Genomic DNA, 26,357 nt, shown 5'->3' with positions numbered 1-26,357 from the left:
TATAACAGAAGGGGCAGAGAAAGGGGCTGAGGAGACAGGAGGCTTGTTATGTTGGTTAGGGGATTGTGGGAAAGTCCAACTTGTGATAACTGTCAAAAAACGGTTCAACCTAAAAGCTTAAGCTGTTAGGTAGGTCCCTGAATAGGTTTTTATTCTCTAACATGTACCTTCACATGAAAGCCTATTTGTCTTGAAGCATGAGCAAGCACATGCCCACCCATACCTTATGTTGAAATTTAATTAATTATAATGAGTGTGAGGATCAAACACTAGACCACTTGGTCAAATAGGCTCTGATACCATCTCAAAGATCATTCAACCCAAAAGCTTAAGCTGTTAGGTGAGGTCCTTGAATAGGCTTTTATTCTCAAACAATAACAGAGGCCCAGGATCTCCATCAAGGTTTGACAGAATGTGAGGAGAATGAACTGGATAGGTTCAGAATGGTAGATGTTGAGATGGAAAGCTCTGAGATTCTAGCCAAAACAATCTCCCTTAACCAAAAGTTTGGGTCGTTCTTTTTGGGGGTGAATTTAGAGACAACCACAAACCAGAGGAGGTCATAGCTAATGAGGATTTTCTGGGGTAATCAATGGATGGGGAAGTTATTAGCAAAGGCGTAATCAAAACTGGTGAGAAAGATATAAATGCAACTTCTTGGGATTAATTGGTTGAATCAACCAATAAGGAGAGCATAAAGAGAGCATAAATAGTTCCTAGTTTCATCTTTTTTTTTTTCAATGAATGTTCCTAGTTTCATCATTTTTGGAATCAGTTATCTACAGGGGTAAGGCTGTGTACATCTGTCCCTCAGTCCCTACCCAGACCCCACATTTGTGGTAGCCTCATGCCCTTTATGTGGGAGGGCTTGGAGAAGCATAAGAAGGTATAATATTTGAAGAATTCTGAGTGGAATGATTTTGATGTTGGGGATTTTTTTTGGTATAGTTTTTGAGATAAGTTTGGGTTCCAAGGTGGTTAGGATGCTCTGTCTTTACTTTTTCTTCAGTCTTGGGGGCATTTGTAAATTTGTGGCTTTTAGGCCTCTGTTGGGTAAGAGGGAGAGGGTCATTTTATACTTTTTCCCCTTGCCTTCTTTTGACCTTGTGTTGTTTTATTTAGATAATACAGTTTGTTTCCTATAAAAAAAAATGTTTTGCAGGGATCTTGTTATGAAGAAAGGGACTGTACTTAGAGTAAAGTCCTACACTATTATATTAGGACAGTAGTATTGCATCAATTGATTCTCATATATTTCTTTTAATTCGGCCCAAAAGGGCAACGTTGTAATTATACATATCAACTCTTCTAATAATATTTTAGATCCTTTGGTTGGTGAGGTTGGCATACTAGAAAGACCCTTTTTATTTCCTTTGCTTTCTTTAAGTTGCCTGGTTAAAACCCTAGAAAGTTTGATCTCTCTAGGGTAATATGGTATCAGAAACTAGTTGAAGAGTGTTATGGACCATAACAAAGAGAGGTTGTTGAAGACATTTTTTTTTATGAATGTTGCTGAAGACATTTCAGTCAGTGGATTGAGACTATTTGGCTTCAAGGACTGTTCAACACCATTTCTCTCTCTCAAGAGGAATTCATGTTCAGTTCAGACAATGAGGCTTTGGTAGGAGATTAGACCTCTTCTTTTTTACCTTGTTTCAGTAGAATATTTTATTAGATAGTCCCTGAATTTTATGGGTTTTTTTGGACACCATTTAACCCATCAATCAAACCACACTTTCTGAAATTCAAGGGGACAGATTGAAGAGTCCAACATTGATCTTGTCCAACTCAAATATCTTCTCCAATGGACATTTAAAATGAAAGAACTTGAGCCATTGATTCATTTCCCAGGGTAGAAGGTAGAGGTTTCGTCCCATGGACATTTTGTGAACAGTGGAAACGCACTAGACTTGGTCAAACCTGCTCACTTAATGGATAAGGAGTGCAAATAGGTTAGCCGACTCCTAAGCCAAAAAAAGGGGCTTTGAGACGTCAACTTTTTTGGGCTTCCATGTGATTTGAAATTGCTAGTTGTAACGTTTTGGGCTTGAAAGTAAGGAATGACACTCCCACTACCAAGTTGTAACATTTTGGGCTTGAAATTCGCCGCAGACCCACGTCAGCCTGTGTGTCGCCATGGGTGTTTCTGTGGTTCCGGCTTGGTACCTTCACACCAATCGCAGTTGTAGTGAACAACATGTACTTACACTTCCCATTACCAGGCTTGACATTACTCATGCAGTGAGCCAATTTGTATCTGCCCCTAGACATTGCTGTCTTGCTGTTGTTTATCAGATCATTAGCTATCTATGGGGCATAATTTCTAGATGATTGTTCTTTCCCTCTTCCCCTCCCATCCAACTGAGAGCCTATGCCAATGTTGATTGTGCTGGTGGCCGATATACTCACTACTGGATGGTGTATTCTTGACAATCCCCTTCTCTCTTGGAAATGCAAAAACTAACTTAATGTTTCCAGCTCATGTACTGAAGTAGAGCATCAGGCTATGTCATTAACTTGCAGTGAAATTATTTGGATGCATGGCCTTCTTCATGAGTTAGGTGTTATGATCTCTAACCCAACACCTCTCTATGTTGATAAAATGAGTGTGATTTGTATTTTTTTTTTTATGGGAAACGGTAACTTTCATTAATTCTTTAAAACTTGGTACAAACTGTCACCTTCAAAAACAAGGCGACCCCTCATCAAAATTACAAACAGGCCCAAAAAAGGTCCTGCCTACCAACTCCTTGCTTTGCTAAAAGTATCAGCCATTGCATTGGCTGATCTCCTAGTCCATTTAAACCAGACTTCCAGCTCCCTTGTTAGTTGCATAATCTCCCTTACAGGTTGTCTAAGGGACCAGGCACCTAAGCTGTTTGTTTGCATCCAACCTATTACTAGTCTCAAATCTCCCCCCACTTCCAACTGCTGAAAACCCAACTGTTTGGCCAATTTGGGCCCCTGTAGGAGTGCCAGAACTTTTGCTCTAAGAGAGTCCCCCAAGCCTATCGGGCCAGAGTAAAGGGCTAGGACTTTTCCTCCCTCATCTCTAAAGACACCCCCAATTCCAGAGGGGCCCGGATTACCTACAGAGCTGCCATCAAAGTATAGCTTAACAGCCACAGATAAAAGGGGCGACCAGTCCTCTTGAATAGCTAAAGAGGGGCATGAAGAAGCTGCTACTGTTCTCCATCCTCTAATCAAGTCATCTACAGAGAAGTCCTTGAACAAGTCCAGCGATTTCAGTCAATGTATAACCTTGATGGTGATCCCTTCTATGGCTTCATGTGCTGATTTTTCTTTTCCTTAAAAGATTCTGTTATTTCTCTCTTCCTACACTGCCCAAACAACTGCTGCCCTCGTTGTTCTCCACATCGCCCTTCCTCTTTTCTTTGGCTAACGGAGCTAGATTCAAAAAGATCCACCACGCTTGTAGGAGGAACACACATGCACCCAAAGAGAGAGGAGAACCAATCCCAAATAAGAGTAACAAAAGGACAAGAGAAGAGTAGATGATTTACTATCTCACCACTCTTCAAGCAAAGGCTACAAACATGAGGGGATAATAACCAATTCGGTCTTTTTTTCTGAAGCAAGTCCCAAGTGTTGGTTTTTTGGAGAACCACTTCCCAACAGAAAGCCCTCACCTTTGGAGGTACAGGAGCACTCCACACTTCTTTTACAGGAAAAGAGTAAACTAAATTGGAAGAGTGCACTAAAGCATTGAAGAAAGAAGAGCAAGAAAAACAACCAGAGGACTCTTCAAACCAAATCCTATTATCAGGACAAGATTGGTCCAAAAACACCGAGTTTAGAGGAGAGAAAAGATCATCTGCCAACCCTATATCCGACTCCCTCAACCCTCTCCTGAACCCTAGATCCCACAACTCTCCTGAACCCTGTCCCATGATTGTGATTTGTATTGCTTCAAATAACCAAGTCTTCGATCAATGCAGTAAACATATCAAAGTTGATTGTCACTTTATTTTGGACCAATATCATGCCAACACGATTGGCTTCCCTCACATAATTTCTAATATTCAATTAGTTGATATATTCACCTAAGATATGACTTGGGCCCATCATGACTTCCTTGTGGACAAACTAATGTTGTCATCAACCCTCCATTTGAGGGGGAATGCGAACAAAGGCACTGCACATAGAGTAGACTCTATATCATTACTGAAGGTAGTATTTTCTCATATTTTTCTTTTCATTTTGGCCCAATGCAACAATTTCCTTCTCTTTCTCTTTATGCTGGCTGGGTTGAAACCCTAGAGAGTTTTCATACTCTAGGGTAATACTTGCATCTCAGAGAAAAGTGGTAGTGGCCTAGCTATTATGCTTATTCATGTAGGAAGAACTTGTGGCCCCTCATTCTCTCTTGTACTATTTTGTGTTTCTTATTCTTTATTAATAAATTTCTGATCAAGATCAGGAAAAAAAGGTAACTGATCCTTTTGATGATATACTGCTATTAATCATAGAAAAGAGGATGAGCAGAGATTGATAAAAAATATATAGAGGATGAGCAGAAAATCTATCAGATCAAGAAAGGAAGAATGTAAAGGCACTTTTCAGTTATTTGGTTGGACTAGCCATACCTACTTGCAGAATTCACTTCCAAATTTGCAAGCTCTTCTGGTGGGACAACAACAGTATACTGAAAAGCAATTTGTAGTGTAGGAAGGTCCGATGTGTGTCTGCAAAAGCATTTAATCAGATTTTCCTATTTACCCCAGATATGGCAAGGACATAGCTGGAAAATATATCAGATATGGAATTTCCACTAAAAATTAAAGTATTTGACACCATATAGCACTCTTGTACAGGTATCTATGTATCACAGGATGTCTCAACTAGAGCATCTAAGCAGAATTTGAATTTGTATCATGTATATTAAGCAGCTGACATACAGTTGAGACAGAAGCAGTTAATATGAACGAGAACAAGCAAATCATTGATCCAAACAAGGAAACAGACAACAGCAAATACGAGTGGTAGTAACATAAGAATGAGAAATAACATTGGAAATCAGTTTTGTATTTGGAACTTAAATCTACCATACATAAAATTTATTTGTTTTGATAACTTTCCAATATATTTTTTTTATCAGCAACCACAAAGAATAGGATAGTTTTCCTATATTCAGCAAGAAGCTGAGTAACCTGATAGTTTTTCTCTTTTCCTAGGAAGATTACAGAGCATTTCAACCCTCCAAAAACATATTTTCAGAGGAAAAATTCCATACACTGATTTGACAGGATGGATATTCAGGTGAATTGGGCTGAATCTGGTCCCAGGAGTATTTGGTCAGTTTGACCACTGCAAGTGAGGGCCTGGTAGTTCTTTTAGTTGGGCCACTCGTGTAATTCTTGGTACCCATTGAATGATTGATGGATTCTCTCTTTCTCTCTCCTAATTTCTATAAAGTTTTCTAGATCTAGCACCCCATAGCCCTTGAAAACCTGATAAAAAGCCTTTAGTGACATTCATTCCACAACTCTGCAGTACTGAAATTGACCCAAGTATGTTGTATCTTGGTATACACCAAATCCAAACCCTTCACTAGTTTTTAGAGAGAGAGAGAGAAGTTGGAGAGAAGTGTGAACTAGTAAGATGGAGGTGCTTGTGGATTCGCTAGGAGCTATCAACGAACATCTCAAACTGTTGGAGAGAAGTTTGGTGGGGCATTTTGTTAATTTTGATCCTGACGCAGAAGCTGTGGGGAGATGGGCTGTTGCGGAACTTTTAAATATAGGCCTCTCAAGCTTGGTGTGTTAAACATATATGGAATTCCTCTGCATCATGGTGCTTACAAACTTTTTTAAAGCCATGGGAGATGTGTGTGGAAGGTTCAGGTTCGTGGATTCAAGAACAAGTTCTTGGTGAAACCTTCTTGTTGCTCATATCGTATTTTAGTTGAAGTTTTTTTTTTTTTTTGGATCAATATATTTTAGCCGAAGTTGCAGAGATTCATTCGGTGCCCACATCATTATCCCTTTGTTTTGCTAGAGAGAACTTCAACCTAGGGTTAGTGGTCGAAGGTTCATATCCACTAAGATGGATTAATAACTTGTCTTGTTGGAGGGAGGTAAGTAGCAAGAGTCCACTGCCTTCTACTGTGTTGGAAGGGAAGACAAACAGGCAAACTGGAGAGGAAGAGACGGAGGTTGAAGATGAGGGTAGTTTTGGCATTAAAGAAAAAAATAATGGTTGTAAGGATGATTTGGCAAATGTGGGGCACATTGAAAATGGAGTGTAGGACCCCCAAAAAATGGATGTGGGGTCCACTCAATTTCGAATAAAGAGGATCGGCTTTGCTTGCTTGCCTTAGTGATAGGGAGGTCAATGGGAAGGAGGGAGTTATTGAGGGACATGTGGAAGGCCAAGAGAAGAAGAACTTGGGTTTAGATAGAGGAGAGGAAGAGTCTCCATATTTGAACATTAAGACGTTTCGGATTGGGAAGTTGGTATTAGGGCCAAGTGGGGCCCATATCACGAAGCCCAAGTCTTTTGTTAGAAAGAAGTGCATTAGTTCATATCATTTAAGAGTAGATAAGAGGAAGGCATCTATTTGCAAACACCCAAAAGTAAAAAATGTAGGAGCTTGAAATCTTTTTTTCTCGAGGAAGGTACAAGAGGGGAAGGAAGAAGAATGGGAGTGGGTGATCTTCAGATATGACAAAAGTGAGAAGGAGAAGGGCATTGGGAAGTCTGAGGCGGAGAATATGGAACGTGAAGTTGATCGAAGAGGTGTTTTTGAAGATTGTGTCCCAGGCTGCTGCAATCTTAACAAGTTTGATGCTGATTTGATTTCTAGCATGGTGAGCTAGAAGAAGACTGATGTTGTATCGAAGTAGGTTGTTTTCTCTTCTAAGGAGGAATTTTTGGCTTGTGATCCCAGGGAGATTCGTAATGGAGCAAAGGATAGGTCGGAAGAGAGGAGGAAGGGAGATGCGGTAAGGGTTGATGATGCTAAATTTGGAAAAGTTTTAGGAGCAGATAATGGAGCAAATGAGGATAACGATGCAACTGCCCGCAAATCTACCCAATTAGAGTGCTCGGATGCCATTTATAGTCTTTTTGAGGAAATGGTGATTGGAAAGGTAGGGGTGGACTTAGGTAGGAAGAGGGCGGCAAAGAATGATGTGGTCACAACAAAAGAGGTAGCTCCCAAGAAATCTCATGGAGCAAGGAGTTGAAACATTGTTCATATTAACAATATCTCTTCTCGCTGGAAATTGGTTTGGTGAGGGCAGGACCTAGAAAAAGGTTTACAAGAGGAGAGGGGGGAGACAACAGTGACCACATTCAGAGTTACTAGAGGTGTGGACTTTCAGGTTAGTAATAGTTCAGAATCACGGATGGGTAACCTTCAGCTTGAAAAATCAATGGAATCAACTCCAGCTCTGAAGCGAGAATTCCAAATGGTAGGGAAGATGCTTAAATGGAGAGGTCTGGAAAGCTTCCTATTGAGAAAATTGCTGAAAGAAAAAGTTGAGATAGGCAAAAGCCTTAGCTTGTTCTTTTGGGGAGGGAGGAGTTTTCCAGGAAGGCCTTTTAGGAATTTGAGAGAAGGGAAGAAAGCTTGAAGAGAGAGGTAATTAGGGAGGGAGGAGAGATGTGGGATCAGGATATTGATGGACAAGAGGAAGTATTCAAAGGGGAGGATTCGATCCATTAGGAGTTGGTTGACTGGTTCTTGCGGGGTTTTAGAGCTCGTAGAGGGGGGTGGTGGGGTTCAGAAATGGTGCTTGTGGGTCTTTGTCTTGCTGGTTGTCATTAGTTTGGTGTCGTTGGTTGTAAGTTTGTTCTAGTGTCCTTTTATCTCTCTCGGGTGATTTCTTATCACCTTCCTTTTGTATTCTCTCAAGTATTGGAAAAGTTGTCAAACATAACAAGGGAAATATCTTACTAAATTTCTCAGGACCAGATGGTGTTGGTAATCTCTAAAAGCAGGGCTGTTATCTCAACTGCAAGGATTAAAATTTGCTTTAACAGCTAGCTGGACAGAATTACAAGTCAAAGGAAACTGCCAAGTGGATATAAATTGGTTGATTTTAGGGGAAAGTACCTTGGACACTAAGGTCTCCAGTTAGAAAAAAAGCTTATGTTACTACCTTGAATTGCTTATTCATGTGGATGCCTACAGTAGCAAACAGTTATGTGAATTTCTAGCAAGATCACAGGGGATAGTCTCTTGTGGAATGCACCTGGACCAGGGGATTTGTAAAGAATGTTGTAGTGAGATCTGGTAAGCATAATGCTGCATCTTTATATCCTGCTGACCATATTCTTGGAAGGTAGGGAAAAACCTTACTTACTTTAATAAAATCTCATTTATTGTTACTTATAAAAAATTAATGGCAAAAATTGTGTTAGATTGTATTGCAGAGATGGTAAATAATGATCAATAATGGCAAAGCTTTATTTTCAACCAAAAAACAAGAAAGAAAGAAAGAAAGAAAGAAAGAAAGAAAGAAGAAAGGAGAAAAGACCAATTTTAACTATAATACACCAAGAAATTCGCATGGATCCTTGTAAGGATTTAGGAAATTTGTTTTTGTGCCTATAATACACCAAGAATTTTTACTGCTTCACCAATGAGCAATCAGTAAAAGCAATTATCATGAAAAAAATTATTTTGATCAACAAAGCCTTGATACTCAGCAAAGCATTGTTTGCAGGTCTGGAATAGACATCCATAAAATAAAAGTAAATGAAAAATTGAAGGTCGAAGGGAAGAAAGATAATTTGGTTAGATGGGATAAGGTGATGCAATTGAAGGTTGAAGGGGGTCTGGGCATTGGAAATGTTAAGTTGAAGAATTCGACCTTGTTGAGTAAATGGCTTTGGAGATTTCCTAAAGAAAATGAGAGGCTATGGACTAGAGTTATTTCAAGTATCCATGGGCTGTCAAACAATGGTTGGGATGCGGGCTACTTACATAGAGCTACTCTGGCTGCTCCTTGGAAGGCTATCCATGACAATCTTCCTGTGTTCCTCAATCACATAAGGTATGATTTGGCTTTGGGTCAGAGAATTAGATTTTGGGAGGATATTTAGGTAGGGAAAGCCCCCCTTTCAGAGGTTTTTCCTTCTCTCTTTGAGCACTCTAGTTTCAAAGGTAAACCTATTTGTGATTTTATCAGTTCTTCCTCATCTCTTTCAAACCTGAGTTGGAACCTTGGCTTCACTAGAAATCTGAGAGAATCTGAAATTGCCAATGTCTCAGCTTTGCTTCTTCTGTTGAGTTCAGTATTTTCAGGGGAGGGTGATTCAGATTCTAGAGTGTGGGCCCTTAAACAGTCGGTTCTTTTTCCTGTAAGTCCTTTTTGAATTCTCTTATCTCAACCTTCCCCTCTCCTTATTTCCCTATTAAGGAGATATGGTCTCGATCCATCCCTCCAATTGTTGGGAAGTGTTTCATGGCTCCATTAACACCTGTGATTTGCTTCAGAAGAAAAGACCAAATTGGTGCTTGTCCCCAAGTTGGTGCTTTTTATGTAAGTTGTATGGTGAGATTGCCTTTCATCTTTTGATCTCCTGTCCTTTTGCTATGTCTATTTGGGAGTGGTTTTCATCTCTTTTTGGATGCAGTTCCCCCTGATTGTCTGGAAGGTGTATTTAGCTCTCACTTTTCAGCTGCCCTAAAAGAAGAGGCAGGATTATGTGGAGATGCACTAGAGCAGCAGTGATCTGGACAATTTGGGAGGAAAGGAACCTAAGAATCTTTGAAGACAAGGAAAGTAAATAAGTTGTGATTGAGGTGATTACTCTAAGAGTAGTGCATTGGGTGAGTACATTAAAGCTTTTTGCCGACTTTAAGGTTGAAGACTTCTTCAGATCGTGGGGAATAATTGCAGGTTCTTCGTCTAGAAGACGAATAGTTTATGAGGCTTGGTCTCCTCCACAGTGTTTTAAAAGCGCAACCCAATTTGCGCCTGAAGCGCAAGGCACAAGACGAGGCACGCACCTTTTTGAAGTAAGGCACAAAACTACAAAATAAAAAAAAAAAAGCTAAAAATAAAAAAAGTCAGAAAATTCAAAAATACCAAAAAAAATTCAAAAAAATATTAAACATAATGTTAATAAAAAATATAAACTTAAATTTTAAAATAAATGTTTTAAAAAACCTATTATCTAAAATTAAAATACATAAACATAACATGTAAAGCGTATTTAAATGAAAATTTAAAAATAAAAGCAAACATATAAAGCATTTTCAAGCATGTAAAATCCACAATCTCTTTTTTTTTTCCTCAATTGCATTACTTCCAGTAGCTAATGTGATGTAAAACATATTTCATTCTTGATTCTATGAGTCACCTTTGTACCACACCCATCGAGGCGCGCCTTTTAAATCACTGCTCCTCCATGTGTTGGGTGGAAGAAATTAAACTTTGACGGTATGGGAAATCCTGGACCATTTGGGTATTGATGGGGTAATTAGGGAAGAAAATGGAAACATTCTAGCTCTGTACTCAGGTCCTATTCAGCATGGAGATGTGGTAAGATCAGAATTATTGGCAACCGCCTATGGAGTAGAGAAAGCTAAAGAAATGGGGATTACTAAGCTGATTATTGAAGGTGATTCAAAAGTAGTTGTGGGTTGGCTGAAAAGGGGGGAAGAAATCATATGGAAGTTAAGGAATGAATTCAAGAGATTCAAGCAGATTTCTAAAGACATGATGATCGAAATAAGGTGGATAAGGAGATCTGCAAACAGTTTGGCTGATGATCTAGCAAAGCAAGAAACTCAAAAACAATCTATGTTCTGGGCAGTTCTGTAAATAGTGAATAGTTTCTGTTTGGGCTTTGTTTTGTGCCCACAACTCTTTGTTTTTTTTTTATAAATACCCACAACTCTTTGTTGTATCTCTATTTTTTAATCTAATGAATCAATTTTTTGTGTTGCCGGTCAAAAAAATGAAAAGATAGCATATCTTGGGCTTTTAGGACTGTAAGCAATCTATCATAACATCATATAGTTCATTTAATGGTTTTTGTAAGTTAATCATGTATCATCTTGTATTTACTGTTCAATAAAATAAGATTAAAAAGGAAAAGAAAATTAACAGTTTGTGATCAGTTCGGAAAAGGAATAGGGAACTCCAAAATCTTCTCCACTTACACTAGCATGATGTACAAAAGTCATGAGAGAATCAGAGAAATGCCAACACTTATTGGTCTACTAAGAAATGACTTCTTACACTGAAATCACTTTGAACTTTGGCATTTCTTTGGTTGTTTCTAATCATACTTTGGAGCTCAATAAGAGTATATCCCAGGGCCCAAGGACTGAAGAGAGAGTCTTTTGATTAAGATGTTTGGAAGTCTTATCCGGTATTTGGGAAGGAGTCAATAGCATAGTTTTCAAGGCGCCAAGGCGAGGCTAGGCGACAGGGGGGCACCTTGTCACCTAGGCAATAGATTTTTTAAGTAAAAACCACATATCCTAGGATAGTTCCCTAGGTTCCATAACCATCTTTCCTTAATAACTATCCATAATTTTCATAAGAAAAATTTAAGCTTCATGCTTAAGTCTAGAAAAACAACATATTTATGAGAAGAAATAAAAGAATATTAAAAAAATATAGGGGCTGAACCTCTATTTTTGTTATAGGAAAAGAAGAAAAGAAAAGGCAGAAGAAGAAGATGTGGAAGAAATGTGTTGATTAGACAAAATTTTAAGTTCCTCCCTTACTTATTGGTTTAGATTTTGAAGTCTTTGAGGGTTCAATACAGCAGTTAGCAATGTTTGTGTTGATTAAACCCTAACAAATAAGAAAATAATAAAAAGAAATTAGTTTATAAACACAAAAAATGAACATTTTTGTAATAATGTCTATTTTATAATTATAATCTCAAAAAAATAACAATATAAAAGTATTTTATATGACAGTATACAAAACTGCTTGGCGACTGGTGAGGCGGGCCTCCAAGGGTGCACGCCTAGGCGTCGGCTTGACAACTATGGTCAATAGATTTTTTTTTTTTTTTTTTTTTTTTGTGGTTACTAGTACAACTCAAAGAGAAGGCTCAGAATCTCAGCACTGACCCTTATGACAATATCCATTTTTAGGAAAATTGACCAAAGGACACATCATCAAGGCATCAATTAGGATTGGCAATGTTCTACTATGGTTCTCAACTCTTGAGATTGTATTGGTCCCTCTCCTCCAATATGTATGTAAACTGGGTGCAACACATCCCTCCCCGCAATGGTGAGGATGTTCAAACTCAATTATGTTCCATCAGGAAGCTGGAGATTCTTAGAACTGGAGCCTGGAGGTGTTTACACCGCTGTAGAATGTCTTATTGGCATCTCAGAGCACATTGATAAGGGTGCATTTAGGCAGGCTAAGACCATTGTTCCTCCTGAAAGCCTATAGTCATCTCACCTAAACCTCTTCAAGGGGATTCAGAAATTGCTACAAGTTAATCTAACAAAAAAACCTTGGCATCACCTTCATATCACTGAGTAACATCAATTGGCATGATTCTTGCCCATGACTTGGTGGCTTTTTTTATTTTTTGATCAATCATGGCTTGGTGGCTTCCCTTGCTAATTGAGCATTAAGGGATGATTTGTACCACCTTTTTGCACTCCCTAGTGCAGGGATTTTGGTTTTTTCTTTCAACTTCCTTGTAAACTTTTGCTATCATACTAGAGAGAGAGAAAGAACAGGCATAGCAGTTTATGTCTATGTATTTCTCTACAAGAACAGAGTAATACCTTGAAAATTGAGAATTATTGGCAAAGTTGAAGTCATAAGCATATGTAGCATAAGAATCACAACAGATAATGTGTTGAACGTTTTCATACTGTGGATCAGGGAAGAAATGGCCATACTGCACAGGAAAAAAATGCAGCTAAAACAATGAATCATTAATCTTGCAAAAATAATTTACACATTAAAGTAGAGAAATTGAAGTTCAAACATCATGTAACTTCACATACAGATCGACCAAGTTTAAATTCAGAAGAAGTCCTCAAGCGAAGAATGCAACCAAATGCATACGGACGACTCAACATCCGATACCTGAAATAGGAATCATCTCACAATCAAACACTGATTGGATAAAAATACAATTTCTTTTCATGTTTGCAACAACACAATAAAAATAAACTGAAGAACCACCTAAAACCATAGTAATAGCCAACATTCTGATTGGTAAATTAGTTAAATTTGTGAATTTGCAAGTCAGTTTGCAATAAATGGAACAACAGAAAATGGCCTAATAAATAAGGTGTCTCAAAGTCAGAAATACAAATCAAAGTAGATGTATTAGAGAAAGGTTCTCTTAGGGAAAGAGAAACAAACTGAAAACCTAAAAATAAGAAAGTAATAAAATGTTTCCTTGAGCACCAAACCAACCAAATCCTTTAAAAAATGCAAAACAGCTAGTGTTTTCTTTTTTTTTTTTTGGATAAACAATTCAAAATACCCAGTTATGCATCTAAACCATGAAAAACATGGTAGACAATAATACTTGCTCATCTCCGTACTGGGAGAAATCCATGCACAAGAGATCTAAAACAATAATTTATAGAGTCAAAATAGAAGCCTACCCCTAGGAACCTGGTCATTAAAGAATTGTAGATTACAAATAAGAACAGAATCCAGACCAAGGAGGCAACTATGCTTCAAAAATGAACATAAAGAAGATAGAAGTTTTACAAATGAAAATTGGTAACTTAGTCATAATCTGTTTTGCGCTCAAATGAATAACTTATAGATCTATCGCTCTTTCCGAGAACTGAAAAGGCTATTGTGATTAGAGAAGCAGAATTGGATTTTACTCCCCTTCCTCAATTTCACAGACATGAAAATGACTACCCCCAAATATCATTTTGAATTCTCTTAAACACAATTTAAAAACTAAAAATCCTAGTTTCCCTGAACTCCATAATGCTGAAAAGTGGGTCCAAAGAGCATAATTCAGGGATTGACAGATTTGTCATCTATAGTTTTGTGGCCATCAAATCCAAATACACCCTAGTTTTAATACAGCTAGCAAGGAAGAAAAAGAAATCCCAGAGGAATGAAGGGAAAACATTACTGAAACTTACATGTCCTGAGGAAGTGTTGAGTCATCTGTATTTGAATATAGAAATAATGACCCACCACTTTCAATGCTAAGAAACTTCAGAGATGCCAAGTCTGTATATTCATTTGTCACAGCAAATATATCCACACAAACACCTGATTGAACAGCCACAGCAGCCTGCAAAATTGTTGCTAGAGTGAATTTCATATACCCAAACAGACAAAGTTCAGCACAATAAAACTTTTCCCTACGACTAATATACCAGATCTTTGTAGAAAGGAGTCTGCTCAGGAAGTAAAGCACGGTCTGCGTCCTCTCCTTTGCTAGCATACTGCTCGCCATATCTTCTAGTGTCCAACTGTCCAGCTCCATAATCAGGAGGACCGGACATGAAGGCAAAGACCCTAGCTGCATGCATTCATATATTATGTTCTTCATTGATAGAAGATAAGAATAAAACACAAATGTATCAATAAACAGGCTTTACTTATGCAAGCCCAAAACAAAGATATAATATGATATGCATAGAATTTATCACACCTAAGGCAAATGTATTTCCATATTCTGATCCAAGGTAATTGAACAGGGCTTCCATAGCTACCCCAAAACCTCTCCCACCCAACAAAACGCCATCTAATCCTTGTCCTGCAGCAGTTGTTCTTTCCCAGGAAGTTGTTGGTTTTAGTGTTTCTAGGGCAGCTGCTATACGGTCCTTACAAGTTTCCACCTGTTCCAGAATTATTAAAGCTCAGGAATCTAATATAATTTCCTCAGTAAAAAATCCAGAATAGAAACAAAGCAACTATTCTTTTATCATTAAATAGAATCATAAATTTTGTTTCCAAGCAGTACAAAAGAAATTAATAATAATATGATGACTCCTACAAATAATAATAATGGTATTCCTCGATCTCCCAATATCTATTAGAGAAAACCTTAATATGAAATAAAGCTTCCAAATGCTTAAAAATATTAAATGCGTCAATAAATTTTGTCATAATATAAATTTTAAGTTAGCATTTTGGTGCTTATTGAAGACAAAAAGAAAAGATAGTATTGTGATGAAAACACTAACTTGAAATAATATAGTATAGAAAATAATTTTAATTCGTTCTTTATTTTAAAACAATGAAGTGGACTCGGATTAAATCTGAATCCAATCAGATTCCAGTTTGAACTCGGATTTACATTTTAAATAATCAAACTGGATTTGGATGTGGTTGAATCTGATCCGAATCCGGCCAATTAGAGCCCTAGTCCAAGGAATCTTAAGGAAGGCCTGGCATGCTTTCTAGAATACTGTTTAGGTAGATAAATTGGGAGCTTCTGTTCCAAGAAACTACCAGACTGTAGAAATAGTAACAACTAGGAGAAAACATACAGGAGCCAGAAAGGATAACAAGGGCATGACATCTTCCAGCTCCATTGGTAATGTTCCATCTGAATCTGGGGGAATGAAAATGTTCTTTACAACTGGTATAGGCCCTTGCACATCATACAATCCTATTTTATGGCTGAATGTAGCAAGTCCAAACAGTGATCCTGGCCCAAGAGCTGCCAAAAGAAATAAAGAATTCAACCTTCGTAAGACATGGACAATTGAGTAGAACTATTTAATCATCCTCATCCTACCAAGCACTAACCTTCCAGTGCTGCTAGGAGAGCACTTTTAGTAAGTTCCAGAAACTCTTCAGAAGCTGCCAAAGAAATCAGAAAAATCAGCCAACAAGTTTTCAATAATAGCAAGTATATGCTACCAAAGAACAATATAAATTTAATACTTCAAAACTCAATAGAATCCTTTCTAATATATAACCATAAATAAATAAGATGGATTGAAGTTATAAAAATATACAACTAAAAGTGTCATATCTGCTATGAAGAATAAATTCATTCAACAGGTCTAGTGTTAAGAATATTCAATATAACATTTAAGGAATGATTAAGGGTAAAAGTTCGAGAGGGAGGGGACCATCAACAGAGCATGGAAGCTCATAGATTGGAGATCTGGCATAAGTGTGAGTTAGATTTACTAATTAGAAAGATAGCATGTCAACTGAGTGGAGAATGCAAATGAATAGTATGCTAGTAACCACTCTGAAAAGTAACATCCTAATGGTCTAATTGCTACTTCGATTTCTTTCGTTTGTTAAATTGGAATAAGGAGAATAAGAGGACTTACCAATTAAGTATATGCAGTTGCTCATAAAGTTATGTGATTCATTTATTTATTTTATGTAGAAAATTGGTTGTTTGATGGCTGAGTTACCAATTTGGTGACTGTGAGATTATACCTAAGACTTAAGACATCAATTTGGTTGGTGAAAGGGATTTTTATTTTGGATGACTGAAATTGAGCCTTTCTGAGCTCCTTAGAGTTGGTTCAAGTCTCACTCTAGCTGGATGACCCTCTATGCCTATTTTATAAATGATTCCATGAAAAGTTACTTGATCTTTCTACCCAGCTTGAACATTGCTGCAGCATTTAGCTCCTTTTTTTTCAAATTAAATTCTACTTTGAGGTTTGAGGACAATAGAACTCATCAACTACAATAACGTCAAATATGAAGTCCATTCTGAAACAAAAAAGAGTAGCATTTTAATGCTTGTATTCAAAGAGACTTGCGTACCGCATAACCACCTTCATAATACAAACTGTAGCCTAAATTCAATGACAATTCCTTTTTGACCAATGGAAATCAGCGGAAGGTTTCAATTTAATCAACGTCAAACAAATTCTTGAAATTTTCATTAAAGAAAGAAAGATGGTTCGAAAATCAATCCATTTAGCATAAAATTCAACCAAGAAGAAGATGAAATTCAAAAAACTTCCAATCATATCTTACAGGACAAATCCACTGCTGCAACATAGACCGGACGAGCCTGCATTGTTTCTCCTTCGGATCCCTCAACTACAATACCGGGACGAAAACAGATCTCAGATGACAAAAAGAGCAACAAAAAATCTAAAGCTTTCAAAGCGACATTAAACCCCTCAAACCGAATTACCCGGCATCTCGAGATCAATGAAAGACGACGTCATCTCCGGACAAGATTGCGGATGAGAGTACCGAGAGATCGCCTCCGAAGAAAGACCATTTAGGGTTCCACAGAGAACACAAGTCCATGCCCACTGCTCCAATTCACAGTAGGTATTGAAGTAAGCCCAACAATTCTCACAACGAGGGAGAAGGTGACCATTAGGGCCATAAGCGGGAGGGTTTCCATTCTCGTCCGTTGTCGCGAACGGCGTGGCTGTTACTCCCCATGGCACACCTCCGGCCTCTTGAGCATCCGTGTCCATCGGAAATCGAGAAACAGTTGCTCTGACCGCCATTGTTGAGAGCTTCTACGGACCAGATGTGGGAGACGAGAGTCAAAAAATTGGAAGATTTAATTCTAATTAAAAAAATCACTGTTATTTGTCAAAAAAACAACAAAAATGGCGACGAAGGCAAGGCAAAATTTTGCAGGTGGGCGTAGGCTAATTCAGTGACTCCCCCGCGTAAATTAGCAAAAACTTGGACCCTAGAAAACATGTCCAAAATGACAAAAATATCCTTCCACAATGACTTTATTCTTGTAAAACTAGGGCTACGGTTGGTAAATTAAGGTTTGTCGATTTCCCGCCCTTTTCATGCATCATAAGAAGCTCATTCCGTCAGAAACCTCTCACCAGTCAAGAGTCTTCCAGGTTAGGGTTTCTATTCTCTGAGTCGTTCCTCTAATCCTCTTCCATCTCTAAAATGTCAAAATCCTGGAATCCAATCCATGTTTTGCTGCCCCATTTGCCTCTTATAACTTTTTTTCTGACAGATTTCATCTTTGCAGGTATATTTTTGAACAAAAGGTGCTGATTTCCATTTCTGTTGTTGGAGCAATCATCTAAGGTATACATTCGATCAATGGCCTTAAGCTTTGTTTTATCGTGCGTTTCTGAGGGGAGATATGCTCTCCCCGGTGAACAGAAAGAAAGTAAAGATTTGAAGTGGTTGTAGGAGAGTGTGGCACTGTTGATAAAAGCAAACCTGAAGAAGTTTTTTTCTACTTTGATAACTAGAAGTTGTTGCAAGGATTTTGAACTTCCGAGTTTGCTTGTGGAAGCAAGTGGTACAATTGTAGATGAAAGATTTGTTTGTGGGGTTTCACTGACAATTTTTTGTCCTTCATGATTCGTATAGTTCTTTTTTTTCTACTGTGATAATTAGAGGTTATGTCCTGTACTGGATTTGATCTTTTAGTATCTTTGTGTCCTTAAAGATACATGGAATTCATGGTTTTTGTGTGTCCTCCATATTCTTTTTCTTGTATATAAAACCGTAGGAAGTGGAATCATATTCCTTGTCAAAATGGAAAATATACCTATCTTTTATGTGACAAGTCACCTGCTTTGATAGCTAGTTTCATAGGGACTCTAGTGTAACACCTTTTGGGTGAGGATTATTAAAGTGAATATGGATAGATGCATTAAAGAAATTGTCCAAGTTCAACCTTTTGATTAGAGAAATGTAAAATTCATGGCCTATTGATCAAAAAAGTATAAATTTCATGGCGATTACTAAGGGCCTGATGGATAAGTTACATGAGTTGGAGCAAGAGCAATGCATTTACTGACCTGAATTAAGCAATAAATTTTACATGACTATAGCCTATAATACCGTCCAAATAGTTTGTAAATTTCTCTAATGGTAGTTTTCATCCTTTTTCAAGTTGTTTAAACACTAGGTGTGATTCTGCAATGTGTCTGATCAAATTTAATTGTGCATAAAAATGTCCAGCCCAAACTCAACTTAGTTATTCTTCATAGGGTTTATATTTGCTTACTCAAACCTAAATTGAAAGAGGAAAAACAGGGTAGACAGTGGATTAGGTTATTCATTAGAAGACTTGTGTCTTGCTGGGTGTGGGTGGTGGCACTCATACTTGGTAGACTTCTAACCCAAGCTGGGTAGGCTGAGTCTTATCAACCAAAGCTCAAATATAAAGTAAGGCCTGATTAACCGCCTCTTTGTTATTTTGGAAACTTTTGTTTTGTTAAACTTACTTGATTCCAAAAAGAGGTAGACTGCAAGGGGTCAATGCTTGGTGTGAATGTGATGGTAAAATCTGGACCAACAAGTGTAAGAATGTAGATTTGAGTCTGAGAGCAGCCATTTTGTGCAAAGAAAAAAATGCCAGAGGTTAGGTCCATATCCGGTCTACCCTTCCCAAGACTTTGGTTAGCCAGGATCACTGGATAATGGCACTTTTATCAAAATTAAGTTTCAGGACCTTCCATTATCTGGCTTATCACCAGCTCCCTCTTAGGTTGCCATTGGAATACGATGTAAAATGTTGTCCGTTGATTTAAATCTTTACTGTCCTGATGGAACTTTTTTTTTTATGGGCTACACAACAGGGGGTAGCCCATCCCCCAACCAATAACCCCCCCAACCCAGATGCAGACGGGATTCAATCCCAAGTATCCGCTACAACCAACAGGAGACCTTACCAACCCGCTGGTTGGCACCTTGCTTCTGATGGAAATTAATAAATTGAACCTTTTTTTATGAATGAATGGTGTTTTTATTACGAAGATTTATAAAGTGTACAATCACCCTAAGAGGAGGCACGAGATGTTACCTCCCTTTAGGAATGAGGTCGAACCAAAGTCTTATCAGAATACAATTATAAGGTAGCCCAATACAAAGAAACCTGAGAAGCCCCTTGTTTAGCCAAAGAATCTGCCAAGGCATTTGCCAATCTGCTAACCCACTGAAATCTGACTGACATAATCCTTGTAAGCCATTTAACTTTTTAAAGAAGATCCCTGTAGCCCAAATTGCAGCTTTTTTGTTTTTGATAACCAGCTTATGAATTCTGTTAATTCTCTCTTTCTTGACTTGTCTGATAAACATACTGAGTAAGTCTGCTAGCCACACACTTTGTGGAATTTGACTGGGCTGCAAATTGCCAACTGACAGGCATAGATATTGTAAACTGTTGCTACATATCTAAATCTATAATTTGATAATGTATCTATCGATTGAAATTTTCAGAGGTTTGGAACAATTCTCTCATTAATCTCTAACATGATTTGCAGGACATGGACACATCAAATCCTGCAGTTCTTGTCAATGGGGAGCTTTTACGCATGTATGTAGGACGAAAGGTTCGGACAGTTATTCAAGTTTTGCAATCTAATGGTGGAATCACAACAGGAAAATCTACAGATGAACATCAATTGGTTATTAAAGGCTCCCCACCACCCTTTCCTCTGACAAATTTTGTTGAGGTGATTGGAGTTGCAGACAGTAACCAATCCATTTGTGCTGAAAGATGGACTAATTTTGGTAACACATTCGGTATGAATCTGTACTTCCCTATTAGGCTATTACTATTTTGCTGCCAAATTGAGTTATTCAAGCATTCAGCTATCTTCTCAATCATGTTCTTATTTCTGTTTTCTTGGTTAAACTCAGCATCCTGTGCATGTGCATATGCTATCCTGAATTTCTTTCTTAGGTTGCAGACATTAATAGGCCTGGATTGGTATTTCTTTTACAGACACCTTCTCATATAATCAACTATGCCAGCTTGCAAATGGGGAATATAAAAGCCTGTTCCTCTAGGAAGATGTGTATACTTAAAGATGGGATGTGCCAGCTTCTCCCCTCTCCCCCTTGACACCTTATGGCAGTATACATGGTAAAGTAGCTATTATTAATGATTCTGTGTTTCTGTTTTTTTTTCTGGAGATGGAAACTTCAATCACTTCAATCACCATCACCCTATATGTCTTTTACTTGTAGTTTGACTATTTTCTTTAAAATCTATTCTAGAGTTCTTGTATTCATCTAATGTGTTTAATCTCAGACTTGTTCTGTCTGGTATTTTCCAGAAATAGTCAGATATCTTTTCTAGATTTCTCATGGGTCAACTGGTGTGGTGCTAAATAATGACACTGAAAGTGTATAACAAATAAATAAATATATATATAAGTTATTTTAGCATATATTCATATATATATATATATATATGTGCTAAAGTAAATTTTGTCAGAAAAGCTGAGATCATTGATAGAATTTTGTTGCTTAAGGCAATAATACAAACATGTTTTTAACATTATAAACGAAGAAATTTGAGGGAAGAATTGAGAATTGTTTGAAAATATCTTGATTCAAGTTATTGGGTATCCTTGACATGAAGGTTTGCTTTTCAGCAGACAGTTGAAAATCTACTTGGTTTAATGCAAGTAAACTTTTGATTCCTTTCTCATCAACAGTCAACGGTATTGGTGCCACTGAATGCTTAGAGAACGACTCCTCTGTTCCCTCCAATAAAGCATTGGCATGTGGACTTATCCACTTATCCCTAACAGGCCAGTATTGTAGAGAATTTGAAATAAAAAGGGGAAAGTAAGAATGCAAACAAAAAGACAGAAAGAAACCTAACTCAACAGGAACTCTTCCCTCCATCCTATCCACTTTTGGAGTCTCTACAACCTTATGGACTGCACCATGAAAGCAGCTCCTCAATGCCATTGACTACAAGGCAAACCCAAAAAACTCTTCCTCATTTCAACTTGCAATTGTCGTATCTGATGTCATACTTGATAAACCCACTATTGTTTCCAGATGATTCAAGTAAGGCTCCAATAGAATCCAAATAAACATTGGTCACCTGGATGGTTCTCATTTCCCTCTCAATTTGCATTGAAGTGGCATGTGGCTTTCAAAGGAACTGTTTTATTTGAAAATCCAGAGATTCAGTGAGAGAATAGGACGGAAGAGGGAAGAGTTTATGCCATCTTGAGTTTTCTTTAATGGTTCCTTTCTTTGCATTGTTTCTTTGTCATTCATAGGGAGGCCTTTGATAATAGCTGAAGTTGCCAAACTGAAAGATTTATTGCTTTGTTTCATCCATTTCAGCTGTTGTTACAAAGAGCCCCTTGTTTTCTTATATCAAGCTCTATCATCTCCGTCTCTTAGGGTTAAGTAAATCAGACATGGGTCACGAGATAGAGTCTATATGTGGATATTTTATTGCTGGGAACAAATCCTCCTTACTAGAGTAATATTGGATTTGGGTCAAAAACAACTGATTCAGTTTCAAAGTACAGTGGTCATATATGTCAGGAGAAAATTGTTTGATGAGTCATCTTCTGAACTCGCAACCCATGTTGAAATTGCAGGGTATGATCTCCAAGGTCTGATATAAAAATAAAATAAAAGATCTTCAAGGTCATTGTGAACTCATAAGGATTAATTCGTATAATCGGCACAGGCTGCAAGTTGTAACTTGGAAGAGAGGAAGAGTGATTAAGAATGTGTGCCATATTTATTAGCGCTCTCTCTCTCTCCTCTCTCTCTCTCTCTCTCAACCACAAGAGGCAATCAATGGAATTAAGCCAAAAAAAATTACAACCAAGAGATACAGGCAACGAATTTTTTGTAAGGGACGAATTTTGATCAGTTTAATTTCAGTTAACATTAAAACTGGATGACTCCATTCTGTATCGAACTGATATATGAACATTAATGAGAACCAGAGCTTCTCACAGCCATGTGGTTACGACATTTTTTATTTCTGACCCTTCTAAGATTTCCTGGGCCTCATCATTAAAGTGAATTGAGATATCTTCCTCACAGAGCTTCTCACGGCCACATCCCACGGTATATTGGAAGCATCTCCCGTTCTCTCCCTTGAATGATAACAACTCCCTCTGTGGCAATGAAAATTATGTGCTGGAACTGTCAAGGGTTGGTTCCCCCTTGACAGTTCGTTCAGCGAAAGAGTCCCAGAAAATGAAAAAGGCAGGCAATTTTTTTCAGTGAAACAAAATGTAGTCGGGTAAATTGCAGAAAGAAATTCAAAGAATAGGAGAGTGGAACTGTTGGGGTGTTGATTCAGTAGGTATAGCAGGTGGCTTAGCTCTCTTCTGGGGAAACAATTTAAATTTACAAGTGCTAGCTGTTGATAAAAATCTGATTCATGCGAGAATTGAAGATACCGGTATGGAAAAAACATGTTGGTGTACTTTTATTTACGGAGAGCGGGAAAAAAGCAAAAGATGGCAGTTTGTTAAGAAGCTAAATCAACTGGCTAACAAAAACCTGGGGGCTTGGTGCTTCATTGGTGATTTTAATATGGTCTTTAATCTGGATGACAAGGAAGGGGGAAGAGTGACAAGGAAGGGGTTTTATGCGAGGCTAGGGTCTTGAGGAAATTCAAAGCTCCAGGCCCAAGTATATTTAGACCAATAGAAGGGAACATACGGATCATATAAAGGCTAAACTGGATAGGGGCTTGGTAATCTCAGATGGAAAGAATATTTCCCTGATGCAAATGCCATGGCAATACCAACCTGTGGATCAGACAATCTCCCAATTTGCCTTGATACAAACCCAATTGTTTTCAAAATTAGGAAACCCTTTAGATTTGAGGAAATGTGGTTTTCTCATGAGCAGTATATTGAAATAATTAAGGAATTCTGGAACAACTGCCAATCAAATCCTTTTATTACCTTGATCTCTAAGAAGTGTTAGAGATTAAAAAAGGCTCTTCAGTCTTGGAATAAAAAAAGATTTTGGTAAGGTTCAAGAGCCAGATTGCTAGAGCAAAGCAGGAGCTAGCTGAAGAACAAGGAAAAAAAAGGATCCAAATACAATAGTCAAAAAGTGAGGGATTTAGAAGCTCTTTTGGATGAGTGGCTAAAGAGATGTGGGCTCAAAAATCAACGGTAAATTGACTTAAGTACAGGGATAGAAACACCAGGTTCTTTCATAACTCAACAATTAGGAGAGCAAAAAACAGAATCCTAAAGCTTAAAAATGATTATGGTGTATAGATGGAAGGTCAATATCACATAAAGAATATCTTTGAAAATCATTTTAGGGACTTATTCTTCTCCTCTTCCCAATTTGATATAAATTTGGCCTTAGAAGGGGTTAATGTGGCTATCAATGAAACCAATGAAGAACTTCAGAAGGACATATGGGAAGAGGAAATCGAGGAGGATACAAAATGAGAGGCAATACAAAATGTTTATGCTATATCAGACTAATCAAAGAGGATAATGATTTGGTAAAGTCCAATTGCCATGTGGTGCCAACATGGTAGAGAAACAAGCAAGCAATGCAACCATTAGAAATGGTTGTTGGAGATTTAATGAAAAACTAGCAATTAGAATATTTAATAAAAACAACTATTAGAAATCCACAAACAAACTAACTTTTAAGGCCTTGTTCGCTTTTCGGTAAGTTATTTACCCGGATAAATGCAATTACTTGGGTAAGTTTTTCATGAGAAACATTTAACCGGGTAAGTGTATTTACCCATGTTCTTTTATTTCTCATGTAAATAAGGCAATGACCATTTTAGTCATAAAAATCCATTTTTAAAATGGGCATTTTTATCCAATTCAAGTGTTAGCAACTTTCCCCCTAGGTGGAAAAGTTATTTACCCAACTAGGAGATGGATATCACTTACCCGAGTAAGTGGTACCCAGGAAGATAAATTTTCCTTAATCCCCACATAAATTTGAAAAAAGAACATGGGATTCTTGATCAATGGAAATTAAAATCCCATTGACCAACTTTCCCCCCTCTCAAAATCCGAAAAAAGAACGCCCCTAAAAGTCCATTCACAAATTAGTTGTTAGAAACCCACTAACCAAAATGACTATTTGAAGCCCATTAATGAGTTCAAATGTAGGTTCACTTGTCTTCTTCTTTTAAAATGGTTTAATGTTTTCACGGGGCATGATCTTGAATTGCATCAGATAGCTAATATTCATTGTGCCAAACTGATAGGTATTTCCTCTCTAGCTATTGAGGGTGATTCTACTAATACAATAATATGGATAAAGGAAAAATATAGTAGGACTTGGATATTAGCCCATTTTTTATCAGAAGCTAGAGATATCATAGGCTCAATGCATGTTAAACTAAGTTGGATCCCCAGGGAATAAAACACTTTAACAGATGGGTTAGCTAAATCTAGTGTTCATCGAGATATTTTGCTTAGTGGCAGTGTTTGCCTTTGCAATCTTTACTTTCCTTGTTTTGCATCTTGATGCACATCTTCTCATGTACCTTTTTCTTTTAATTAATTCTCAACTATTCTTTGCTAAAAAAACTTCCATTAATTAATTATTGTTTTGTACTTTTCTATTGCCAATGTATTTTTACTATGTATTTGGTATAATGGTGTTGTATGGGCATTGGTATAATGCTTTGAAAATCAAGAAAAAATGGGTTATACATGCATTTCAATGCAACAATTGTTTATTGCTTTTTATTATTACACATACCACGTAGGCAAAAGCTAACTCTCATAAGCAAAAAAATCAAATTGATGTTTCCTCCAAAAGTGAGTTTTACATAACCCAAGACGAGAGGAAATACAAAATGTTTGTGCTTTATCAAACTAACCAAATAGGATAATGAATTGGTGAAGTCTAATCGCCATCTACTGCCAATATGGTGGAGAAAAAAGCAGCCAATGCAACCATCCCAAACATGCCTTAATTTGAATAAATTCACTTCTAAAACCCACTGTATGTCAAAATTTGAGGCATATATTATATTGCTTAGGCTCAGTTTGGAAAGAGTACAAATACAAATATGTACAACACAAATGCATACAAAATACAAAGCTTTGCACTCTGCATATTTGTATTTATACTCTTTCCAAACTGAGCCTTAAATCCAAAATACAAGGTAGAAAGCAATAGTTTATTCAAATGGTCATATATTTTTACTTTATCATCTTCTTCTTCTTCTTCTTCTTCTCTCTTTGCATATGGAGGTCATAAATAATTAAGTATAGGTTGGTTGGTGCTAGTGGACAACACATGCCAAGCCTTTGACAGGCACAATGCATGACCAAAATCTTACATAATTTATTTCCTAACAAAAATATAATTGCATATTCACTATTTATTTATGAAAAGGGTTTGGTTTAGTAGAGTTGTCAATTGAACCATAGTGAATTTAGTATTTGATTAGATTAAGTGCTTGTTTGAGTAGGCTTTCAAGTAGCTTCTGGTAAGGTGGGCATATGTTGGGTAAAAACCATGGAAAACACAAATATGCTTCATTTAGTCAAAATTTAGTTTTTGGTAAGGTTTGTTTTAGTAGTTGTTGTGTAATTTATGCATAGTTAATTCAGGCAAGTGTATCTTAGTCAAATATGTGTAAATAATGATGAGATGAGTGTTGATCCCACAGAGATTAGATCACAGTACCAAATCAATTTTAAATTAACCCAAGTTGAACTCGTGAATCAATTGAGTGAATAAAAAACTAAGAAA

At 37.4% G+C, this 26,357-nt stretch overlaps 2 protein-coding genes across 3 annotated transcripts in view; one reads left to right on the top strand and one right to left on the bottom strand.

The window, feature by feature from the left end:
- LOC104588818 (sec23/sec24 transport family protein) overlaps positions 1-17,561 on the bottom strand; it is a 32,228-nt gene extending 14,667 nt beyond the window's left edge. Inside the window, exons 1-10 of one of the 2 annotated variants that reach the window (XM_088889478.1) lie at positions 17,071-17,561; positions 16,908-16,973; positions 15,705-15,758; positions 15,443-15,615; positions 14,602-14,788; positions 14,324-14,469; positions 14,084-14,238; positions 12,971-13,052; positions 12,746-12,882; positions 4,608-4,706 (exon numbers count right to left, since the gene is read on the bottom strand). In XM_088889478.1, coding sequence (XP_088745604.1) covers positions 4,608-4,706; positions 12,746-12,882; positions 12,971-13,052; positions 14,084-14,238; positions 14,324-14,469; positions 14,602-14,788; positions 15,443-15,615; positions 15,705-15,758; positions 16,908-16,973; positions 17,071-17,398 — 1,427 coding nt within the window. In that variant the 5' untranslated portion in view covers positions 17,399-17,561. The remainder of the gene's footprint in view (positions 1-4,607; positions 4,707-12,745; positions 12,883-12,970; positions 13,053-14,083; positions 14,239-14,323; positions 14,470-14,601; positions 14,789-15,442; positions 15,616-15,704; positions 15,759-16,907; positions 16,974-17,070) is intronic. The other variant, XM_010246912.3, reaches the window with a different exon arrangement.
- A 110-nt stretch (positions 17,562-17,671) lies between these two features.
- Positions 17,672-20,972, top strand: LOC104588800 (replication protein A 14 kDa subunit A). Its single transcript, XM_010246886.3, has 4 exons — positions 17,672-17,755; positions 17,893-17,951; positions 20,144-20,405; positions 20,608-20,972. The coding sequence occupies exons 3-4, from the start codon at positions 20,147-20,149 to the stop codon at positions 20,670-20,672; spliced, it is 324 nt and encodes a 107-aa protein (XP_010245188.1). The 5' UTR covers positions 17,672-17,755; positions 17,893-17,951; positions 20,144-20,146; the 3' UTR covers positions 20,673-20,972.
- The last annotated feature ends 5,385 nt before the right edge of the window (positions 20,973-26,357 follow it).

This window comes from Nelumbo nucifera, chromosome 6, assembly GCF_055504915.1.
Source record: "Nelumbo nucifera cultivar China Antique chromosome 6, China Antique-T2T, whole genome shotgun sequence".
In the NCBI taxonomy this organism is placed as follows: domain Eukaryota; kingdom Viridiplantae; phylum Streptophyta; class Magnoliopsida; order Proteales; family Nelumbonaceae; genus Nelumbo; species Nelumbo nucifera.
This window is presented reverse-complemented; position numbering and strand designations above follow the sequence as displayed.